This window comes from Mustela nivalis (assembly GCF_964662115.1).
Source record: "Mustela nivalis genome assembly, chromosome: 12".
Classification (NCBI taxonomy): domain Eukaryota; kingdom Metazoa; phylum Chordata; class Mammalia; order Carnivora; family Mustelidae; genus Mustela; species Mustela nivalis.
This window is the reverse complement of record NC_139031.1, coordinates 10,548,466-10,570,849: the sequence shown is the minus strand read 5'-3', so window position 1 is coordinate 10,570,849 and position 22,384 is coordinate 10,548,466. Positions and strand designations below refer to the sequence as shown.

Below are 22,384 nucleotides of genomic sequence, written 5' to 3'. Positions count from 1 at the left end.
TACATTTTAATTGTTGCCGCATGCCTCATTTTAGATATCTAATAGCTGTCTCAAACTTCACATGACCAAACTGAGTTCCTCCCACAAACATGTTCTTCATCTCAGTAGATAACTCCATAAATTCTCCCAGTGACTGTAGTAAAAAATTTGGGATCCATCCTGATTCCTCTTATTTTTTTTTTAATATAATTTTTTATTTTTTATAAACATATATTTTTATCCCCAGGGGTACAAGTCTGTGAATCACCAGGTTTACACACTTCACAGCACTCACCAAAACACATACCCTCCCCAATGTCCATAATACCACCCCCTTCTCCCAAACCCCCTCCCCCCAGCAACCCTCAGTTTGTTTTGTGAGATTAAGAGTCACTTATGGTTTGTCTCCCTCCCAATCCCATCTTCTTTCATTTATTCTTCTTGTACCCACTTAAGCCCCCATGCTGCATCACCACTTCCTCATATCAGGGAGATCATATGATAGTTGTCTTCCTCTTATTTTTTTAAAGATTTTTTTATTTATTTGGGGAAAGAGAGAGTGAGTGAGCAAGCACACTGCAGGGAGGGGCAGTGGGAGAGAAGCAGAGGGAGAGAGAGAGAAGCAGACTCCTGCTGAGCAGGTCTTGATTCCAGGACCCTGGGAGCATGACCTGAGCTGAAGTCAGATGCTTAACTGACTGAGCCATCCAGGCACCCCCTTGATTCCTCTTTTTCTTTCATCCCCGTATCAGGCAAATCATACTAAATCTGTCTTCAAAATATGTCAGCATTTTTTCACTGCTCACCACCTCCAGTGCTCCCATTTGGGATCAAGCTTGTGTCTGCCCATGCATAGACTAATGCAATAGCCTCTGACTGCTCTCCTCTATCCTTTTGCCTTCCCAATTCCATTCTCGAAAGGATCTGTTTAAAAACATAGATTAGGTTATGCTATTCCCTTGTTTAAAACTCTCTAGTGGCTTTCTACTATGTTACAATAATATTCCAATTTCTTACCATGACCAACATGACTTTCTTGATCTTGCCCTTCGAGTAAAAGTTGAAATTTGTTGTGACAGGAGATTTCGGAAGTTCACAATATTCAGGTTTTCAAAAAAAATGGGCATAAACCTGTTTTAATTCCTGACACACTTTGATAAAATGAAAGGGTTAGAGAGTAGAAAAGAAAGGATTTTGTGAGGAATAAATATATAGAAAAGCTATGAAATGAAACCCAGTCCATCTTCCACCAAGGAGACTTATCTCAAATCTGGTGGTGCTCTAGACCTTCCATGGGGCCACTTATAAAACTTGCTTTGTTATTGCTTCAGTTGGGAGATATAGTAAGCTAAGGTCTTTCTGTTGTTTGTGGGATTAAGATAATGATAGACAAACAGACTAGTTATTTTTTGGGCAGAGTCTGGAGAATGTGGCCATATTAGAACTGTGGTAGCAGAGCTAGGGCACCAGTTGTGGGCCCCAAAGGAGAGAGCATGTGTTGTGGGTATCTTAAGGTTTGACCAATAGGACTGTCTAGTGGAGTGAGGAAATTCCAGAAGCAGTAATTTGGCGGCAAATGTTTAGGGGTTGAGGAAGGAGTCTCAAGGGATCACCCAAATAGAGATGCTTTCTCCCCATCAAAGGGAATTTCAAGAGAGATAGCCCAGTGGGAAACCTCCAGAGCCCCCAAATTTCGTCATGAAGGAAAATCAGCATTCAATATCTGCTAGGTGTGAAAAGTACAAGTCTTTGGAACTAGTCCAGTAAGACCCTCCCTGCCCCTTTTCCATTATCTACCTGCATTAACTAATCCCAGAGGGGTTGAAGGTGCAGCCGTCTTGTTATTTTTGTATTCATATGTTGGACAGAAACGCCCAGTTTCTCTTTTGAGGTGTTTTTGTAGCTTAAAGTGATCTTGGGATAATCTGTTTGGTAAGACATGTAGACATGTGGCCTGCTGGAGTCCTTATTCTCTGGCAGAAGAAGGCCTTACTTGGTAAAATTAGAAGATATGTTGGCTAAGAATGAATGAAATTATGACTTGATAATATTATGAGTTCAGCCAGCCATACATGGCAAAGACTGTACTTGCTTGGTCCCTTAGCGCATGTCCCTGAGAACGCCTTCCCCTGCCTGCAGGTCTGAAGGAGCAACTTTTCCCTCTCCAAATATTCTCTGGCAATCTTACTCATCTGTTTTCTTCACAGCACTGATTACTACATGAAAGTATCTTGTTCATATGTGTTCTTATTGTCAGTTACCTTCCATTGGACTGCACGTTCTATAGAAGCAGGAATCCCATCTCCTTGGTTCATTGCTCTATCTGCAATGACTAGAATAGGTACTCTGTATATATAAGTGCTCAATAAATATTTGCTGAGTGAATGTGTAAAAACTGAGCAACATAGATCTGAGAGTGGGAGAAATGCATATTCACCCAACTTCAGTGAGATCTCTCTTTCTATTGTGGATTATGTATTTTAATATAATTCTACACGGATACTGTGGTTGTGACAACTTTTACATTATTTGCATAATGATTTTTCTTTCATTACGAGGTCACAATCCAAAAGGAAACACATAAACAAAGTTTCAAATAAATGTGGAGAAAGGACAAATTAGATCAACTTGACTATATTTTCTTTCAAGAAAATAGTTTTGCTTTTTAAGATGGTCTCATAGGGATCTTTTTTAAATGTTGGTGTTGGAGGACAGGACAGCACATGCACTTGTATGCTATGGTATCTTAGTGTGGCAGATAGACTCTAAGATGGTTTCCCATGACCTCCAACTTTGGGATCTTCACCTTTTTGTAACACCTTGCCCTTTGAGTGTCCCTACAGACTGGACTTGCTTCTAGGCAATAGACTATGGTAAAGGTGATGTTACTTCTGTGATTATACTGTGCTATTTGAGAGTCCGTCTTGCTAGCCAGCTCTGTCTAGAGACTGTGTTTGGTGTCTGTGCAATAAGGTGCCATGTTGAAGCAGCTCACTTGGAAAAGACCACCTGTGGCCACCAGGATCTGAGGCAGCCTTCAACCAACATGCAGCAAGAAGCGGATGGCTCTCAGTCCACAAGGAACAACCACAAGGAGATGAATTCTCTCCACACAGAACCACAAGGAAATGTGGACCACATTTCCACAACCACAAGGAAATGAATTCTCTCACTGGAACATAAAACCAGTTTAAACCATTATCAATCATTTATACCTCAGAGTCCATGAAAGATTTAAGTTCATGAAGGATTTCTATATGGTAGAAATGTGGACCAAGGCTTCTGACCTTAAAGGGGATGACTACTTGTAGATGAGGTGGATGTGTAACAGGGAAGCTCAGCTGGAGACAGACTTGTCTATCATCACTGTTTTGCTTAGGTCTTAGCCATGAAAGTGCCATATACTTGTTACCTATATACTTGACGTCTTAAGAATGATCTGATGGGAGAGGTTATGTTTATAGGGCCCAAAGGGGAAGTAAAAAGCATGGAACTCACTCACAGAGACACTGAAAAACCTTCTACATTGGTGCTAATGATGGTAGCATGCAGGCAAAACCAGAGAAGGCAAATCAGGGGCTGCTGGTAACTGAACCCATGGGAAATTTGCATCCTCACTGAACTGAGCTCATCTTTCCCCTGTAGCCTGAGTATTTGTCTTCTAAGTGAGCTGTGGTTCAGATGTAGAGCCTGAGCAGTCTAATCAGGCTCCCAGGAAAGATCAAAAGAGGGGCTGTGGGTGGGGGTAGGGAGGAGGCCAGGGAGCAAGACACAAGGCTCAGAGTGGTGTTTGGAGGGGCGAAAATGTAGCCAGCACTCTCAGCCTTCTTCATGCTCCTCTTTGTCCTTCTGTGTCTCCTGGGAATCCTGGCCAATGGCTTCATTGTGCTGGTGCTGAGCAGGGAAATGATGCGGCGTGGGAGGCCGCTTCCTTCTGACATGATTCTCATTAGCTTGGGTGCCTCTCGCTTCTGCCTGCAGTGGTTGGGATGGTGAACAGCTTCTACTACTTCCTCTACCTGAATGAGTACAGCAGTGGTCCTACGCAGCAGCTCATTGGTCTCCACTGGGACTTCCTGAACTCGGCCTCCTTTTGGTTCAGCTCTTGGCTCAGTGTCCTCTTCTGTATGAAGATTGTTAACTTCACCCACCCGACCTTCCTTTGGCTGAAGTGGAGGTTGCCAGGGTCAGTGCTCTTTATGGCTTCTCTCCTGATCTCTTTCAGTATCACCCTGCTCTTCTCTTGGGGAGACCACGCTGTGTATCAAAGATTTTTAATTAGAAAATTTCCTGGGAACATGACCAGGAGTGGAGCAGGAGGCTGGAAATTCACTATTTCTTGCCCCTGAAACTTATCACCTTGTCAGTTCCCTGCTCTGTCTTTCTGTTCTCAATTGCGCTGTTGATTCTCTGAGGTGACATACAGGGAGAATGCAGCACAGCGCCCATAGCCCACAGGACCCCAGTGGCCAGGCTCACACCAGAGCTCTGAAGTCTCTCATCTCCTTCCTCATTCTTTATGCTCTGTCTTTTGCATCCCTGGTCATTGATGGTGTGGGTTTCTTCTCAGAGAATGACTGGTACTGGCCATGGCAGATTTTAACCTACCTGGGCACATCCATCCATCGCTACATCCTCATTCTCAGCAACCTCCAGCTTTGAAGGTTGTGCAGGTAGCTACTTCTGTTAGCCAGGGGCTTCCAGCTGTCCTAGGTGTCATGGTCCCGTCCAAAGCCCTGGATGATGATTGAACCAGTCAGTACCCACTTACATGGAGATACAGTCACAAGCAGATATCCATTGGATTCTACTCTGGGCTTCTTCCTTTGGGAAGGAGAGGAGGGAAATCAAATCTGGGCATTCTGAATGAGATTCCTTCCTTGGGATGCTGTTAAAATAGGGCCACACAGGGCTCAGAGAGCCAGTATTGTTCAGAAATTCAGAATATAAAATTTTGTCTACTCTCTATTTTGTATCCCCTTCATTACGTGGCAGCTTTAGGTTAAAAAATCTTGATTAACAGTACATGTGATCTCAGTAGCCTCCCAGGGAATGAAGAGAAAATGTGTCTATGGCTGAGCTGTGGATAGGGAAGGAGCATGCCTCTTGAAGATAATGTAATGGTTGCCATGGGAGCCCCAGAGGTTGGTAGTTGTAGCTGGCAGTGCTCAGGGCTGTTATGTCTAATAGCCTTCCCTTCTGTGGAGATCCTTTTTCCTTCACCATCCTTGGAGAATTTGGTTTTAATTTTATGAAAACTACTGGAGGGTTTCTTTATACCAACCCATCTCTTTTCTCATTATTATTTCCATTGTTCTGCCTTCAGTTTTCTCCCCTCTGAGGTCTCAGTGGCAGCCAGAATTTTTCCATGTTTATTCTCTTTTAGAATTACACATTGTGATTTTCCACATTTTCAAATTGTCTCTGGAACTTTTTTGTTTTTCCTCAAGCAAGTCACAAAGTCACATGTGAATTGAATAAACATGTACTTTGAGTTCTGAAAAATGAAGACTCAAGAGTTTCACTTAGTTTGTGTCCAAAAACTAACCTTTTTTTTTTTTTAAAGAATCATCCTATTAAATCTTATGTTTAAAAGTTATTTTGAAATAGCTTGCTCCACTTACTATACAAACATTTCTAGAAATAATTTTAGAAAAGCTTCTATTTAGAGTGGGGTGCCTCTAAGGCAGGCTTAAAAGTTTTTGCTCAAAGGGACTAGTGTTCAAATTTCAGAATTTGACTCGCAACTGGATGCCTGGTAGAGAGAAATTTCAATGTCCTCTGAGACTGTAAGTTATTTTCCTACTGATTAGGGTATATGTTGCTGAGTGAAAGTGCGCTCATGAACTAATCTCTGTGGAGATTATTCCATATTTTTACTTTAAACATTTATTTTTAATAGGTAATACATATATTTTATATATCTCTCTCTATATATAGATATATAAAATTTATCTCCTACCTTCTCCTTCTGAGGCATTCTCATCAGTTTTGTATCTGTCCTTCTAGAGATATTTCATTCTATAGCAGAAAGCCACTAATAGTTAACTACCAGACCACTCCACTAACTTACCTATGTACTTACTTATGTATTCCACCAGGAACTAATTAACTAACTAACTAACTAACTTATTAGCTATGTCCTTTCTCCTTGTGTCCTTCTACACAGATGGCTGCACAGTATGCATGCTCTTCTGCTCCTTGCTCTTTCTACTTAATATATCTTGGAGATCTACACATGTGGAAACACAGCATTTCCTCACTTTGAGGTTTTCTGGTTTTTGTTTTGACAAGGATGCACTATAGTGTCTTTGATTACCTGTTAGTGGTCATTTAGGTTGCTTCTTGTCTTTTGCTATTACGGCAATGTTACACTGTTGAATGAATCTTCTACATAAGCAATCTTGCACATGTGTCAATTAACTGTAGGATAAATTCCATGAAATGGGATTACTGGGTCAAGTGGCATGTGCATTTCTAATATTTTTAATTAATTTATTTTATTTAAATTTAATTAGCATATAGTATATCATAGTTTCAGATATAGAGTTCAGTAATTCATCAGGTGCATATAACACCCAGTGCTCATTACATCACATGCATTCCTAATGCCCATCACCCAGTGACCCCATCCCCTCACCTTGCATTTCGAGTTTTGACAGATATTGCCCTACATAGGTTCAGATCAATTTACTTCCCCATTAGCAATTTAGGAGTGCACTTATTTTCATACTTTCTTTTTTGCCAATCTAGGTAAAAAATGCCCTATTAGTATAGTTGTCATTTGTATGGTTCCTATTTTGAGTAAGGTTAATTATTATTTTATATGTTTAGAGCCATTTGTGTGTGTATTTTCTGTAGACAGTCTATATCTTTGCTTACATTTAGATTTGAATTTTTGCTTTTTTTCCCCCAAAGATTTCATTTATTTATTTGACAGACAGATCATAAGTAGGCAGAGAGGCAGGCAGAGAGAGAGAGAAGGAAGCAGGCACCCCGTCTAGCAGAGAGCCCTATGCAGGGCCTGATCCCAGGACCCTGGAATCATGACTTGAGCCGAAGGGAGACGCCTTAACCCACTGAGCCACCCAGGCCCCCTGATTTTTGCTTTTTTTTATTGGCTGGTAAGAGCTCTTTATACCTTAGAAAATTTAATATGAGTGGCAAAACATTTTTGATATGAGTGGCAAAACATTCTCCTACCCTCAGTGTTTTTTATTTTAATTTTTCTTGATACCGATATTAATTTTAAAACTTTCCTTATTTTGAAGTAATTATAGAATCACAGGAAGTTGTAAGGACAGTACAGAGTCATAGGTGCCCTTCAGCTAGCATCCCCCGATGGTAGTATCTTACATAGCCGCAGTACGATAGTGAGACTGGGAAATTGATACAGGTGCATTACAGTAAGAAGTCTACAGATGGAGGGAGACAAACCATAAGTGACTCTTAATCTCACAAAACAAACTGAGGGTTGCTGGGGGGAGGGGGTTTGGGAGAAGGGGGTGGGATTATGGACATTGGGGAGGGTATGTGCTTTGGTGAGTGCTGTGAAGTGTGTAAACCTGGTGATTCACAGACCTGTACCCCTGGGGATAAAAATATATATTTATAAAAAATAAAAAGTTAAAAAAAAAAAGAAGTCTACAGATCTTATTCAGTTTCCCCTTTTTCAAACCTGCATTCATGTGTGTGTGATTTAATACAATTTTATTCCATGTACAGTTCATGTAGCTACGATTGAGGCACAGAACTGTTCCATCATCACAAAGGAACTCTTTCATGTTACCCCTTTGCATTGTACCCTCCCTGTGTTTTTTATTTTTTATTTTTACTTTTATAACAATGGTCTTTTTTTTTTTAATTTTCTCCCAGTATTTTCCTGTGCATTTTTATTTGGTGCTTTTATTTATTTAATTTTATTTTTTCAGTGTTCCAAGATTCATTGTTTATGCACCACACCAGTGCTCCATGTAATATGTGCCCTCCTTAATACCTACTTCCAGGCTCACCTATCCACCTACACTCTCCCCTCCAAAGCCCTCAGTTTGTTTCTCAGAATCCATAGGTTATCATGCTTTGTCTCCCCCTCTGAATTTCCCCAATTCACTTTTCCTTTCCTTCTCCTAATGTCCTCCATGTTATTCCTTATGCTCCACAAGTAAGTGAAACCATATGATAACTCTCTCTGGTTGACTTATTTCACTCAGCATAATCTCTTCCAGTCCTGTCCATGTTGCTACAAAAGTTGGGTATTCGTCCTTTCTGATGGAGGCATAATACTCCATAGTGTATATGACCACATCTTCCTTATCCATTTGTCCGTTGAAGGGCATCTTGGTTCTTTCCAGTTTGGCGACTGTGGCCATTGCTGCTATAAACATTGGGGTACAGATGGCCCTTCTTTTCACTATATCTGTATCTTTGGGGTAAATACCCAGTAGTGCAATTGCAGGGTCATAGGGTAGCTCTGTTTTTAGTTTCCTAAGGAATCTCCACACTGTTTTCCAAAGTGGCTGCACCAACTGATATTCCCACCAACAGTGTAAGAGGGTTCCCCTTTCTCCACATCCTCTCCAAAAGTTGTCTACTGTCTTCTTAATTTTGTCTATTCCAACTGGTGTGAAGTGGTATCTCAATGTGGTTTTGATTTGAATCTCCCTGATGGCTAATGATGATGAACATTTTTTCATGTGTCTGTTAGCCATTTGTACATTGTCTTTGGAGAAATGTCTGTTCATGTCTTCTGCCCATTTCTTGACATGATTTTCTGTTTTTTGAGTGTATAACATTGGCTTTCACCATGCAGATTTTTTTTCGTTGTTGAATTTATTTATATATTTTTAAATTTTTTAAAAAGATTTTATTTATTTATTTGTCAGGGGGAGAGAGAGAGAGAGAGAGAGCTCACACACACATACACACACATGTGCGTGTGTACAAGCGGGGGGAGGAGCAGATGGAGAAGCAGGCTCCCCACTGAGAAAAGAGCTGAATGTGGGACTCAATCCCAGGACCCTGAAATCATGGCCCAAGCAGAAGGCAGACGCTTAACTGACTGGCATCCCTTGTTGAATTTATTTAAAACAATAATGAAGGCTGGCATTTTGTCTCATACTTTGAAGGTATTCCTCACTGTGATATTAAAAAAAAAATGCCTTTTGGTTTCTTCTAGTGCTTTCATTTTTATATTTAAATACTTGACCCTTCTGGGATGTATTCTGATACAAGATATCCTAGATGCATAATTTTTTCCCCCAAATGCTTAGCTTAACCATTTAATGGTTAACTTAACCATTTAATGGTTGCCTTAACACTTTTTATTGTATAATTTTTTTTCTTGACTGATTTAAAAAGCTACTTTTTATTATTACTAAATTCCTATACATGTTGGTTTATTTACAGACTTTCTTTTTTTTTTTAATTTTTTATTTTTTATAAACATATATTTTTATCCCCAGGGGTACAGGTCTGTGAATCACCAGGTTTACACACTTCACAGCACTCACCAAAGCACATACCCTCCCCAATGTCCATAATCCCACCCCCTTCTCCCAAACCCCCTCCCCCCAGCAACCCTCAGTTTGTTTTGTGAGATTAAGAGTCACTTATGGTTTGTCTCCCTCCCAATCCCATCTTGTTTCATTGATTCTTCTCCTACCCACTTAAGCCTCCATGTTGGTTTCTATTCTGTTTTGCTACCTTGATATGCACTAGTCATGTACCAGTACTGCAGCATTTTGCCTATTTTAGGTTTATGATGTTTCAGTGACTGGTAAACTAGTCTTTCTTCATTAATCTTCTTTTCTAACTTTCTTGGCCATTATTTAAGATATAATAGTGTCTGGTCCCAAACAAAAATTCCTTTTTAGGAAAATTAAGTTGGATATAACTAAATGTATAATTCAACATAAGGAGTCATACATATCCATGATGTTGCATCTTTCTGTTCAAAAATATAGTATGCTTTTCCATTTAGTCATGATTTATTTTATTGCTTTCAGTAGTGTTTTAATTTTTTAAAATGCATACCTTTTACATGATGTGATGTGAATGCTTATGTATAATTAACCCTTTATGCCTTAGTTTCCTGGCATATTCACTGAGGTAATAACAACTGTCTCGAAGTAATTGCAAAGACTAAAGTAGGTAATATATGCGCATGACATGTTAGTGTTCTTCATATTATTAACAATAATAATTATAGTATTAGATAGTTAATATTATTTAAAAATTATTGGGGCACCTGGGTGGCTCAGTGGGTTAAGCCACTGCCTTTGGCTCAGGTCATGATCTCAGGGTCCTGGGATCGAGTCCCACATCGGGCTCTCTGCTCAGCAGGGGCCTGCTTCCCTTCCTCTCTCTCTGCCTGCCTCTCTGCCTACTTGTGATCTCTCTATGTCCAATAAATAAATAAATAATTCTTAAAAAAATTATTTTCTGTATCTGCATCAGTATGAAGAAAGTTGAGAAACCCAAGTATGGTGAGGACATTTCTAGACACCAGGAAAAATTAGTGGTTTTTTTTTTTTTTTTTACTCCTCTTGTTTTTTTCCCCATTCTTTTAATTTTTTCAACTACTAAATCAGGACAATATGTTAAATATGAGTGAGATAAAGAAAAACCACTTGTGGTGGGTAAGGAATCACGTGAGAAGGGATTCTGATGCTGAAGGAGGTCACTGGAGATTCACTGGGTGGGTGACTCTCAGAGAACAGTTCACTTAAGCAGTTTGAAAAAAATTGTTTGAATTCTAGTTAGTTAGGATATAGTGTAGTATTCATCTTGGGTATACAATATAGTGATTCAGCACTTCTATACATTATCTAGTACTCATCACAGCAAGTGCACTCCTTCATCTTCATCACCTCTTTCCCCAATCCCCCCACCCATTTCCCTTCTGGTAATCGTGTTTGTTCTCTGTAGTAAGAGTCTGTTTCTTGGTTTGTCTCTCTCTCTCCCTTTTTTCCCCTTTTTTCATTAAGTTTTTTTTTTCAAACCCCTATACAGGGCTTGAACTCATGACCCTGAGATCAAGATCTGTGCTGAAATCAAGAGTTGGAAGTTTAACTGACTGAGCCACCCAGGTACCCCTGATCATTTGTTTTGTTTCTTAAATTCCACATAGGAGTGAAATCATATGGTATTTGTCTTTCTCTGACTGACTTATTTTGCTTAGCACTTCAGTAGCTTTTGACATCAGCTGAGGGAGAGAAAGAAAGAACTAAGAGTTGTGTTTTTACTTTGAAGACATAAAGGGGAAAGGGAAAAACCAGATAGGAATAGTAAGAGTTACTAAACATTATCTAGCTGTCTTTAAACCATGTTCTATATTATGCATTGTCATGTCACTATATTGAGCTGTTCTATTGCGAAAAGAAATGAAAAGACTGAGAAAATGTATTGGAGATTAAACCAGCAGGAAATCAGATTGATTGGTGGACTTTGGACCATGTGCTAGACCTTCCTCAGCCCTCTTCTGGTAGCAAATTTCCTAATGGCAAATTCAGTTCTTGGTATCAGGAAAGCTAAACTAACATCCCTATCTTTATTGATCCATGGCAGATATCACAGATCACTGCCAAAGGTTTCACAGAAGACATTTTGTAAAATTTAAAAACATAATGCAAAACAATATATAAGTCACAATGTGTTAACATTGTAGAAGGCCACAGATTGTTTGAGAATGTATTTGGTGAGCAGATATTTTTGGGGTGTCTATCTGTAGACACGCCCTATGCTGAGGATAAAGTACTGATGGTGTTTCTATCCCCATAGTGTTTATAGTCTCGTGGAGAGCCCGGCAAAGTGTCTAGTCATATAAATGAGCATATCACTACAAATGCTTCAGCAGGTGATAACATTGTAGATGAGATGACATTTAAACACACAATTCCAGGTGCTTGTAGACCTGGAAACCCGTCCGTGAATTCCAGTCTGGGAAGTATTCTCTCTGGTGGTATCTTGGCTGTGTGATAGTGTGAAGCAAAGAGTGCTTTAGTAGGGGGTGATTTTTTTTCTGGATGGAAGAGACGGGATTTGTGCTTTCCTGACAAAGCAGGGAGGTCTTACCATCAGGGATCCTCTACCATGACATTCCCAGGTCTGTTCAGGATGGCCACGGAACAACGTTCCCACATGCCCATTTACTCTTTCCTTTGTCTCCGAGTGACTCTAGAAATACTCCCCTAATATATAGTTCCCAGCTCAGACCCGAGTTTTTCTCTCCTATTCTTCACACATTGGCTTATTCTCCATGAAAAAAGATAAAAGTATGAAGACTTTGCCAGGCTAGTGCTTTTGGTGAGACTCAGACCCGTTTTGTGAATCAATATTAGAAAAGCAGACTCCAGATTCCTCCTTAACCAGAATGGGACCTGTCTAACCTGAGGGTTACCTCTTGAGACATGGCATGAGATCAGAAAAAAAACAGGGTTGTCACCGCTTACAAAAACACCAAATAAACTCTTTAGTTTTACTCAGGCTTCAGAGTGTTAATCAGATGGAATGGCTAACTTTTCATTTAAAGAAGAAAAAAAAGGAAAGTAGAAGGTACTTTATAGTTACACCCTCTGTTTAGTCTCAACTTCAAGGTCTGTTCACTTTTACTTTCAACATTTCCCTATCTCTTAAATAATTTCTAGTTTATATTCTTCCCAACTCTTTTGGTCTTTGAAACCTTATCTACCTGCTCTACAAAGTCTGCCCTAATTAGAGGAAGTTGAATTACGAATAGCCGTTTCACTTACTCCCTCTAGTTAAGCATAAAATAGAGAATTTGTTGGACTAAGGGAAGAAAAAGTCTGTGCTACTTGTTTTTGTCTAGTTAGTCTAACAGTCCTGCTCTAGAGAAACAGGACAGCTTCTGGAACACCCTGTAAGATATGTTAACTTTCCCATATCAAAAACTCTCCTATGCCAGGACCTCTAAACTAATTATTTGGCCTAGTTTTCAGACCCCTACGAAGTCAACCCCCTCTTTCCAGCTTTACTTCTGCCTCATAAATCCTCAGAGTGAAGTCTTTGCACTAACCAAACTGGTTTGCTCACTCTTTCCCAGACAAACCTCAGTTTTTTCAACCTCCTCACTTCATTTGTGTCGTTCCCCACTCACCAAGAATAGATCTCTCTCTCGACTCCCTCAGCTGTCAAAATCTGACCATTTTCTAAGGCCCCAAATAATTTTTTCTTCTTCTTTAATCTGCCCCCTCTTTTTAAAGAATTTATTTGAGAGAGAGAGCATGAGAGCGGAGAGGGTCAGATGGAGAAGCAGACGTGGGCTTCATCCTGGGGATTCCCGGACTCGGGGATCATGACCTGAGTAGAAGGCAGACGCCTAACCAACTGAGTCACCAAGGTACTCCTCCTTTAATCCCTTTGCAAACTATCCAGATTTTTCCCCTTCATGGGGGAATTTCATGAGTTCAGTGGGGTTTTTAATGTGTGACCTGTATTTAGTAATTAACCAAACTTCCCCTTATTTAACTTTTTGCATTGTTGGATTATGTTTTAAGTTCTTTTTTCTTTTTTGGCACTTATCTTTTATCTTTTTAAATAGTCTCCAGATAGCTGGGAAGGATCTCCTATCAGACTTTGCGTGTCTCTTATGGTACCTGGAGTGGTGTATTGCACACAAATCTTTTTACTGATTGATATTTCTTTCTGAGACCTGAATGGTGTCCCAGGTCCATCATGCTCCTAGCATCTGGGAGGAGGGTGTTGGGATGATAACTGAGGTGAGGAATGGCTTCGGGCTGGGCACAGAAGAGGTGTCCATTAAATGTGGTATTTGGTGATTGACTGTAAAGATGAAGTTGACATTTAGGGCAAGGGTAAAAGTGGTTGTTGGGATTATTTTGATGTTCATCCAGTCAACAAATGTTTAACATTTCTGATTCGTGTAAACTGCTTTTGAGTCTTGATGAGAACTAGTCAGAGCTACAAAGATTTCAGAACTTGTCATTATTTATATTCCTTCAAAAACAAAGAGTACATTTTTCACACACACACACACACACACACACACACGCACAGTTGCACAAATACTGTTTCCCTTAGTACAAGTTTCACTGTCCTTAGGAATTAGCCTTCTCTTTCTCCTTCTCAACTTGTCTATATTTCTCTGTTAACACAACTAACTTCCTGCACAGCATTCAGCTTTGGGCCCCACCAGCACCACAACACTGGAACCACCATTACAACTGGGTGTGTGTGACACTCACAGGCCACGTGGTTCAGCACGTGGTGTCCCCAGGTGTGCAGGCACATGGTGACCACTGTTTCCACCACAGAAGTCACCAGGCTTATAAGCCAAGAGACAGCTGCTATGTAGCACAAGTGGTCACCGATAGCCATGTAGCAGTCATAGGCCATAGCAGCCAATAGCAGGAACTCAGTACTCCCCCGGGCCCCCGAGAAGAAGAGCTGGGTCCCACACCGGGTGAAGGAGATGGTCTTCTTTTCCAGCAGGACGTGCACCAGCATCTGGGGGACACCGCTAGAGGTGTAGCAAATGTCCACCACCGAGAGGTTGCAGAGGAAGAAGTACATAGGCAGGTGCAGTCGTGCATCCAGTCCGATCAGGAGGATGATGAGCCCATTGCCCAGCAGGGTCAGCAGATAGACGGCCCCAAATAGGACAAACAGTCCAGCCTGGGTCTGCCTGTCACTGGAGAGCCCCAGGAGGACAAACTCACTTTCCCAGGTCAGGTTGTCCCTCTTCATGAAGCAGGTGGAGTAGGTGGCCAGCAGGAGAAGGTAGCTCAGAATCAATCAGAATTCAGTTTGGGCCTGAACAAAGGACTGTAAGCAGAACTGCAAGAACTTGAATGTTTTCTCTATTAGACTCTGAGCCTTTTGAAATCAGGGATCTTTGGCGATTTTCTCTTTCTTTACTTTTTTTTTTCTTTCTCTCTCTCTCTCTCTCTCTTTTTTTTTTTTTTTTTTTTGAGAGAGGCACAGAGAGAGTGCATGCAGAGTGGAGGTGGGGCAGAGGAAGAAGGCTTAAGCAGGCTTCATACCCAGTATGGAGCCCCACCCACGGCTTAATCTCAGGACTCTGAGATCATAACCTGAGTCAAAATCAAGATTTGGATGCTTAAATGACTGAGCCACCCAGGTGCCCCTGTGATTTTTCTTTGTATGCAAAGATTCCTAACAAATGTTTCACAATAAAATTTTTGTTGAATACACAAATTAAAAAAAAAATAAAAGTTAAAAGCAGTGGCCTTGAGGATTATTCTCTGATCCTAAGATATAGGACTTATGTTCTGGACTTCCTCCTTGTCCTTACTGCTCACACTGGAGCTTATGGTTCTTCCTGTTTCTCCCATAAGCCAGGCTAGGTCAGTGACAGAGAAAATCGCTCAACTTGGTTCTCATTGTACTGATTAATAAGGCTTATTCCTGGGTTGATAAGATCAGGGCCTCAATTATATTAACTATAATTATGTCCCAACTTCTTGTGATTATGCTATTTCCTTGGTGAAATGCTGGCATTTATTTGAATGGTAAAGTAAGTGATTTATAAAAGGTGAATGCATACATCACTTATTTGCAGTGATAGCATTTGGAACCTGACGGTGCCCACAGATGGGAGTCAGTAAGGGAGTGCCTCTGAAACCCTTTGAGCTTTGTTATGTGTAAATCCTCTGTCATAGCAGAGGCAGGTTTGCCCTTGGAACACCTCCCTGTTTACTTTGCTGGTCTTTAGCCTCTACCAAAGGATAAGATGTCATATTTTGCCGCAGTATAAATGTACTAAGCAATTTTATAATCTTTGTTTATCTATATATTAATAGCAAGTCCCACTATCTCCATTGCCATATTTACATTGTGTATCTTTGCAACATGGCGGGAGGAGATAGCATTATTGGCTAGTTTAGGAATAAGGAGAGACCACAGAGACATGGAGAAGAGTCTGACTGCTGGAAAAGCCCATTTGGATGCTCACTAGGGAAGCTTGAGATGGAAGGAAAAAACTATACATATTAGGATTTGCCTATGAAAATCCCACACAACCCATGGTGGACACTAGGGCAGTGCCTGCCACAGTAGCTACACAGTAGAATCCCCTGGCACACTTAGAAGACTCCAGAAGCCTAGAAAAAACTCAAGAGCAATTAAGTCACAATCTCAAGTGAGTGACACACAGATATTAGTATATTTGTAACTTTTTAACATTTCCCAAACAATTAAAATGTGAAGCTAAGTTTGAGACCCACTGCTTTAGACAGAACCTTTTAATCTTATTTTTGAAGATTCAAGACATATTCTTTTTGGGAGAGGAATATGTTTTGAGATAAACCTGGAAAGTTTTTGTGGAGGAACGATCTTTTGAGCTAAACTTCTCATTCTTTGTTAGAAAAAGTTGAGGTCAAGAGTTCAAATGATTTGCCTGAAATTCCACTGGATCAGTGAAAAAGTGATCCTTGGTATGTTGCCTTTTTGTGTGTGTGTTGGGTCTTTCCTTAGTCTTACTTTCTTAGGTCTTGCCCAAAAACAGTATTTCAGAGTATCTTAGACCCTGGGAAGAAGTAGTAAATATCAAGTGAGATTTTGTGTGAGAAAACCCTTCATAAATTATCTAAATGAGAAGGATCTGTATGAGAGATAATGAGAGATGAGTCATAGAATCCAATGATATGGAAATGAAAACAATTCAACCCAAGTTTTTCTAACCAGGCTCTCTTTCTAACTCAAAGATTAGGCTTATGGCTGGATGGGGGGGAAGAGCACGGAGTCCCTGGAAGCACCTCTGTCTAGCCAGTTTCCTTCCTTTCAGTCCTTCTGTGTCCAGAAGGTGTCACTGTAGAAAATGCTCAGAGTAGACTGGCTTTGGCAGGGTACCCCACTGATTTTCTGAGCCCTGTACCTGAGATGGAGCCCTATTCCCACTGAGCCTATTTCCTTCAACACTGCAGTAAGTAGCCAAATTTACTTCCCAAATGTGGCTCCTGAGTGTCCAGAACACCATTAACTGAAATTCTCACCAGGGAAGAGAAGGAAATGCAAAATGAGAACAGAAGGGAAAACAAGCTGGAAAGAACTTTTAGGATCTTCATATCTACCTTGTCATTTTGCAGAATGAGGAAACTGAGGTTCAGGGAGCAGGAGTGATTCTTTGAGGTGGTTTTGCCAGCTAAGCTCAGAGCTGGAACTGGGTCTGGAATCAGAGGACCCTATTCCATGTTCTTCCTGCTATATCATGTGTGTGATCACTTGGAGGGTGGAGTGTATGACAGCAGGTGGTGGGGAGCAACACACCCACAGAATGATTTGTGTGACAGGTTTGATTTTTGTTGGGGGGAGGGTGATGTCAGGAAGTGGGTAGTGCTTAAGATGCTGCTCTGGGGGGACTTGGAGCTGCTGCAAAGTGATGCAAGGAAACTGGCTGAAAAGCAGTTTGGAGAGGCCAGCCAACTGGTGGCCCAGTTCATTAGATACCTGACCTCCTTCCATTTTATCGTAGACTAGGGTATCACACTGCTCGGTGCTAGATGCTCCACTGGTATGTGATGAAGATAAAAGAAAATACATTAAACTGTAAGAGCTTGTGATTTGTTCTTCCTTACTAACTAAAGAGAAAACTGAGGTTTCCTTGCTGTGCAAAATGCAGACACTGGTAAAGAGCAGACAAGCACCTAAACACGGAGGCACTAGAGAAAGGAAAAGATAATTTGTTGATTTGGGAAGAGAACTTAATAGTTATAGAAGAATCTAAAAATGATGATGAGTTAAAACATTTTGACTGGAGATGGGGCTGAGTGCCTTCCATGGGAGTGGGAGCAGGGAGGAAGAGAGGCTGATGAAGGGATGAAAGGTATTGAATCCATTTCTGTTAAGTATCTAAAATAGGCAAATCCATAAAGGCAGAAAGCAGATCAGGCTTGCCAGCACCTGGGTGAAGGGAGGAATGGAGAAGGTCTGCTTAAAGGGTATGAGGTTCCCTTTTGGAGTGATGACAATGTTTTAGAACTAGAGAGACAGAAGGTTGAACAACATGGTGAATATACTAAATGCTACCAAGTTGTACACTTTAAAATGGTAAAAATCATAACTCATATGTTACGTGAATTTTATCTCGATTAAAAAAAAAAGATTTTACTAGAATTTAAAAAGGCACTCCAGTGGGTTAAGCATCTGACCCTTGATCTCAGCTCAGGTCTTGAGTTTAAGCCCTGTGTTGGGCTCTACATTGGGCTCCATGTTGTGCATGGAGCCTACTTAAAAAAGTAAAAATAATAAAAAAATAAAAAGATACTCCATTTCCTCCTCCACAAACTTTTGGCCTTTTCTCAGCAGATTGATTAGAAGTTTGAATTATTCTCAATTTATTTATTTTTTTTAATTTTAAAATATTTTATTTATTTCTTAGAGAGCAGAGTGAGAGAGAACATTAGTGGGGTGAGGAGAGAGAGGAAGAAGCAGACTCCCTGCTGAGTAGGTCACCAGATGCTGTTGTGGGGCTGTCATTCTAGGACCTTGGGATCATGACCTGATACGAAGGCAGTCGCTTATTGGACTGAGCCTCCCCAGACACCGCTCAATTTATGTTTTTTTTTTTTTTAATTTATTTATGGGAAGACAAACCAGATATCTGTAATATTTAGGTAAGAGATACTTTAATTTTTAAATGTTCTAAATATTTTTCTGGACAAAATTATCTCTATTTCACTTTCTGGATTAGAATGTTTAGTGCTCAGTCACTCATTGTGTTACCAGAGTAGAGCAAACTTGGAAACAGATTCCTTGCTGAGTAGCTCACTTGGCTCACCTCTGATGGTGTGTGGCATGATAGTCAACTGTAAATTCTGAACACATCTCTCTTTTCAGAAGAGTACATCCTTAGACCTGATTGTGTAGAAAGTATGTGTTTGAGGTTCTGAAGGCTTGACTTTTTGGCCAGCCATTTGCCACCACTGCAAGCCCGAGAGCGTGGAGGCATGTAGACTGATGTTCAGATGACTCATGCACAGTCCAGTCCTGTTCATCAGGGCTGTGTGGATTATTACTACGTCTTTGGCTGCATGTCCCTGTGTGAATTCCCCACCCTGCTGAGCTGGGCTGGACCATGTGTGAGTCACATGGGTGACCTTTGCACCTCTGGCCCAATGCCTGTTCCATCCCTTGGGCACAGTGAATTTTGTAAATTACAGCTCCCACCTTCCCTCTCTTTTCTCATTGATTATAGGAAAGCTTAAACATACAGTTGTAGATTTTTGAAGGAAATATACTTTCCTGGCACAAGTTTTGTGCATTGACCTGACTTCTGATTTGATCTTCTTTTCTAATTCATATATGCTGCTGGGGTATCTTTTTTTTTTTTTTAATTTAGTTTTCTGTAGTGTGTATGTATTTGTAAATTATAATTCACATTTTTATAAGTTAGGGACCAAAAATAGAGCCCAGGGATATAATCCATTTCATTGTTACCTCAAACGATAGTGAGTGGAACAGACTGTGGTCCTCCTACCTGCTCCCTTACACCATGCACATGCACAGACACATGCATCCATTATGCTGAAGACACACACTCCAAGATCTATGGTCTTCAGAGTGAGGCCTCTTAAGACAAAGTTATATACTAAAGTTTTGATTCAGAACTGCTCATCAGAACTCGACTCAGGGCAGCCTTCATCTCTTTGTTCCGTAAACTGTAGATGAGTGGATTCAGCATGGGGGTCACCACACCATAGAAGAGCACCACCACCTTGTCCTGCTCAGCCGAGGCTGTGGAGTAGGGCTGCATGTAGGTAACCAGGGCCATCCCATAAGACATGGAAACCACAGTGAGGTGGGAGGCACAGGTCCCAAAGGCTTTGCGGCGTCCCCCAGTAGAGTGGATCCGTAGAATGGCTGCCACAATGTAGGCATAGGACAGTGAGACCAGGCAGCAGGGCACCAGCAGCACCACCACACTGGAGGCCAATATGACCACCTGGTTGAGGGTGATGTCAACGCAGGCCAAGCGGACGAATGCCAGTGTCTCACAGGCCACATGGTTCAGCACATGATGTCCACAGGTAGGCAGGCGCATGGTGACCACTGTCTCCACCACAGAATTCACCACGCCTACAAACCAAGAGACAGCTGCCAGCCCAATGCAGCACCTTGGGCTCATCACTGCCACATAGCGCAAGGGGTCACAGATAGCCATGTAGCGGTCATAGGCCATAGCAGCCAGCAGCAAGAACTCAGTACCCCCCAGGGCCAGTGAGAAGAAGAGTTGGGTCCCACACCGGGTGAAGGAGATGGTCTTCTTTTCCAGCAGGAAGTGCACCAGCATCTGGGGGACACCACTAGAGGTATAGCAAATGTCCACCACCGAGAGGTTGCAGAGGAAGAAGTACATAGGCAGGTGCAGTCGTGCATCCAGTCCGATCAGGAGGATGATGAGCCCATTGCCCAGCAGGGTCAGCAGATAGACGGCCCCAAATAGGACAAACAGTCCAGCCTGGGTCTGCCTGTCACTGGAGAGCCCCAGGAGGACAAACTCACTTTCCCAGGTCAGGTTGTCCCTCCTCATGAAGCAGGTGGATCAGGCTGCCAGGAGAGGAGCAAAGGCAGAGAGGGGTAAGTAAAGGTCTCACTTTAGGAGGAAGGGACAGCTGGACTCTCAACTAGATTGAGATTCTCTTAAGGACAAAGTCCCTGTTCTGGTCATCCTTTTGTGGCTAGGACCCAGCATGGTTATAATTACAGAGGAGGTGATCATTCACAGTACAAGGAAAGAAAAAAAAAAAGTGGTAGAAAAGGAAAGAAGGAAAGACAAAAAAGAAAGTTAAAAAACAAAGAAAAACTAGGGAAGAAAGTTTGGACATCAGAAAAGGAAGGAAGTGGAAGATAGGGAAGAAAGGCAGATCTGGTTTGAAGCCAGCATCTGTTTAGTCTCTGTGCGTGCTAGGGCCTATGCTAGATATCAGACACCTGCCTGGGAACAAGAAAGATGGAAACTTGAGTCGTGCTTTCTTGGTTCTTGTAATTTAATCAGGAACACCAAGATTAAATTAATAATTACAAAAATTAATTAAGTATAATTGTGCTAAGTATTTTGAAAGAGAAGAACAAGGTTACTAGTTTAATTAAATTTGTGGCTATAATTAAATTACCACTGGTTATGTCTTACTTCTCAATAATGTGCAATTTACATAGTAAGCTGCAGATATTTATTTAGATGCTTAAGTAAATGATTAACAAAATAATGCAGTGAGGGCTTTTGGAAATCAATGATCATATTCCTACTGAATATGAACTGACTGAAATCCACTGAATCTTTCAGAGGGAATGAATTCTTTCTTAGCTAGGATTGTGTTGGATTAACTCCCTTCCAACATGTTCACCAGCCCACTATAAAAATAGAATTAAATTCCACCAGTTTTTCTTAATAGAATATAATCTCAAGGTGTATTTTCTGCTCTTAAAACAGTTAATAAATTAATTCATTTAGTAAAAATATTTGAGTCTATGAGGCACTATGCTTTCATCCAACTTCTAGCATAGAATGCCTCTCAATGTTAGGAACTTATGTTTAGAAAATCAACAGTACAAAAGAATCAAATAAGAAACTTTAAAATAAAATCTGTGACTGTCAAATGAGTCAACCAAAGAAAGGACAAAAGGAATACATCAACAGTAAAGATCCACAGAATCAAGTACAATAGAACTGAAAAGGGTAATCTGATTGAGATTTCTTCTGGCTGGTAACAGTGGCCTGTGGAGAGCAGAGAACCTGGGAGGAGCAGGCATCTCTCACTTTCCCTTCAGCTCTTGTCCTGCAGTGGCCAGAGGGCTTCACTACAGAAACAAAACACAAAAAAGAAATTAACACTAGATTCTCAGGTTTGGAGGCCCCGTTCACCAGAAGATGGTGGTTGGTGGCTGGGTTTTGAACACCACCCCAGGGAGAATTTGGCTGCCCGAAAAGCCAAGTCCTTGTATCAGCCAGAGGAAATAGCTCCACTCTGATCTTCTATGATCTGTAGCCTGCTAAGCTTCCAGAATTCAACCCTTCAGAGTTACTGTTATGGATTCAGATTCCCTTCATAAGAGCCTGGTTAATATATAAGAAAATCAAGCATGTGAGAAGCGAAAGGAGCCATACAGATCACATACTTCATTCATTTCATTGTATAGATGAGGAAACCAAAGAACAGGAGTAAGGTGGTCAGCCCATGTGTCGTATCTTCCTGGGAACCAAGCTGGCACCAAGTTTTAAGTGTGCATGACACATTCTCAGCTCCCATAGTAAGGGGTGGGAAGGAGTTGTGGAAGGATATGGACTAGAAGGGAGATACCTGAGGAATCTTAGATTAGAGGCCCAGCACAGCTATCTTGCCATGTAGAGAAATATGTGTAGTGAGTGGGAAAAGCTCTGAATGAGAAGTCAAGGCATCCAAGTTCTAAT

General features: G+C 41.1%; 2 protein-coding genes and 1 pseudogene across 3 annotated transcripts; 1 reads left to right on the top strand and 2 right to left on the bottom strand.

Annotated features, from left to right (window-relative positions):
• The first annotated feature begins 3,525 nt into the window (after positions 1–3,525).
• LOC309844622 (taste receptor type 2 member 41-like) lies at positions 3,526–4,692 on the top strand (annotated as a pseudogene). Its single transcript has 2 exons — positions 3,526–3,564; positions 3,790–4,692. The product of its transcript is annotated as a taste receptor type 2 member 41-like (transcript).
• A 9,399-nt stretch (positions 4,693–14,091) lies between these two features.
• LOC309844621 (olfactory receptor 2F1-like) lies at positions 14,092–14,703 on the bottom strand (the record flags this gene model as incomplete). The annotated part of the gene is made up of 1 exon (XM_082691719.1): positions 14,092–14,703. The coding sequence occupies one exon, from the start codon at positions 14,701–14,703 to the stop codon at positions 14,092–14,094; it is 612 nt and encodes a 203-aa protein (XP_082547845.1).
• A 4,861-nt stretch (positions 14,704–19,564) lies between these two features.
• Positions 19,565–20,938, bottom strand: LOC309845761 (olfactory receptor 2F1-like; the record flags this gene model as incomplete). The annotated part of the gene is made up of 1 exon (XM_082694095.1): positions 19,565–20,938. The coding sequence occupies exon 1, from the start codon at positions 20,504–20,506 to the stop codon at positions 19,565–19,567; it is 942 nt and encodes a 313-aa protein (XP_082550221.1). The 5' UTR covers positions 20,507–20,938.
• Between the last annotated feature and the right edge of the window lie 1,446 nt (positions 20,939–22,384).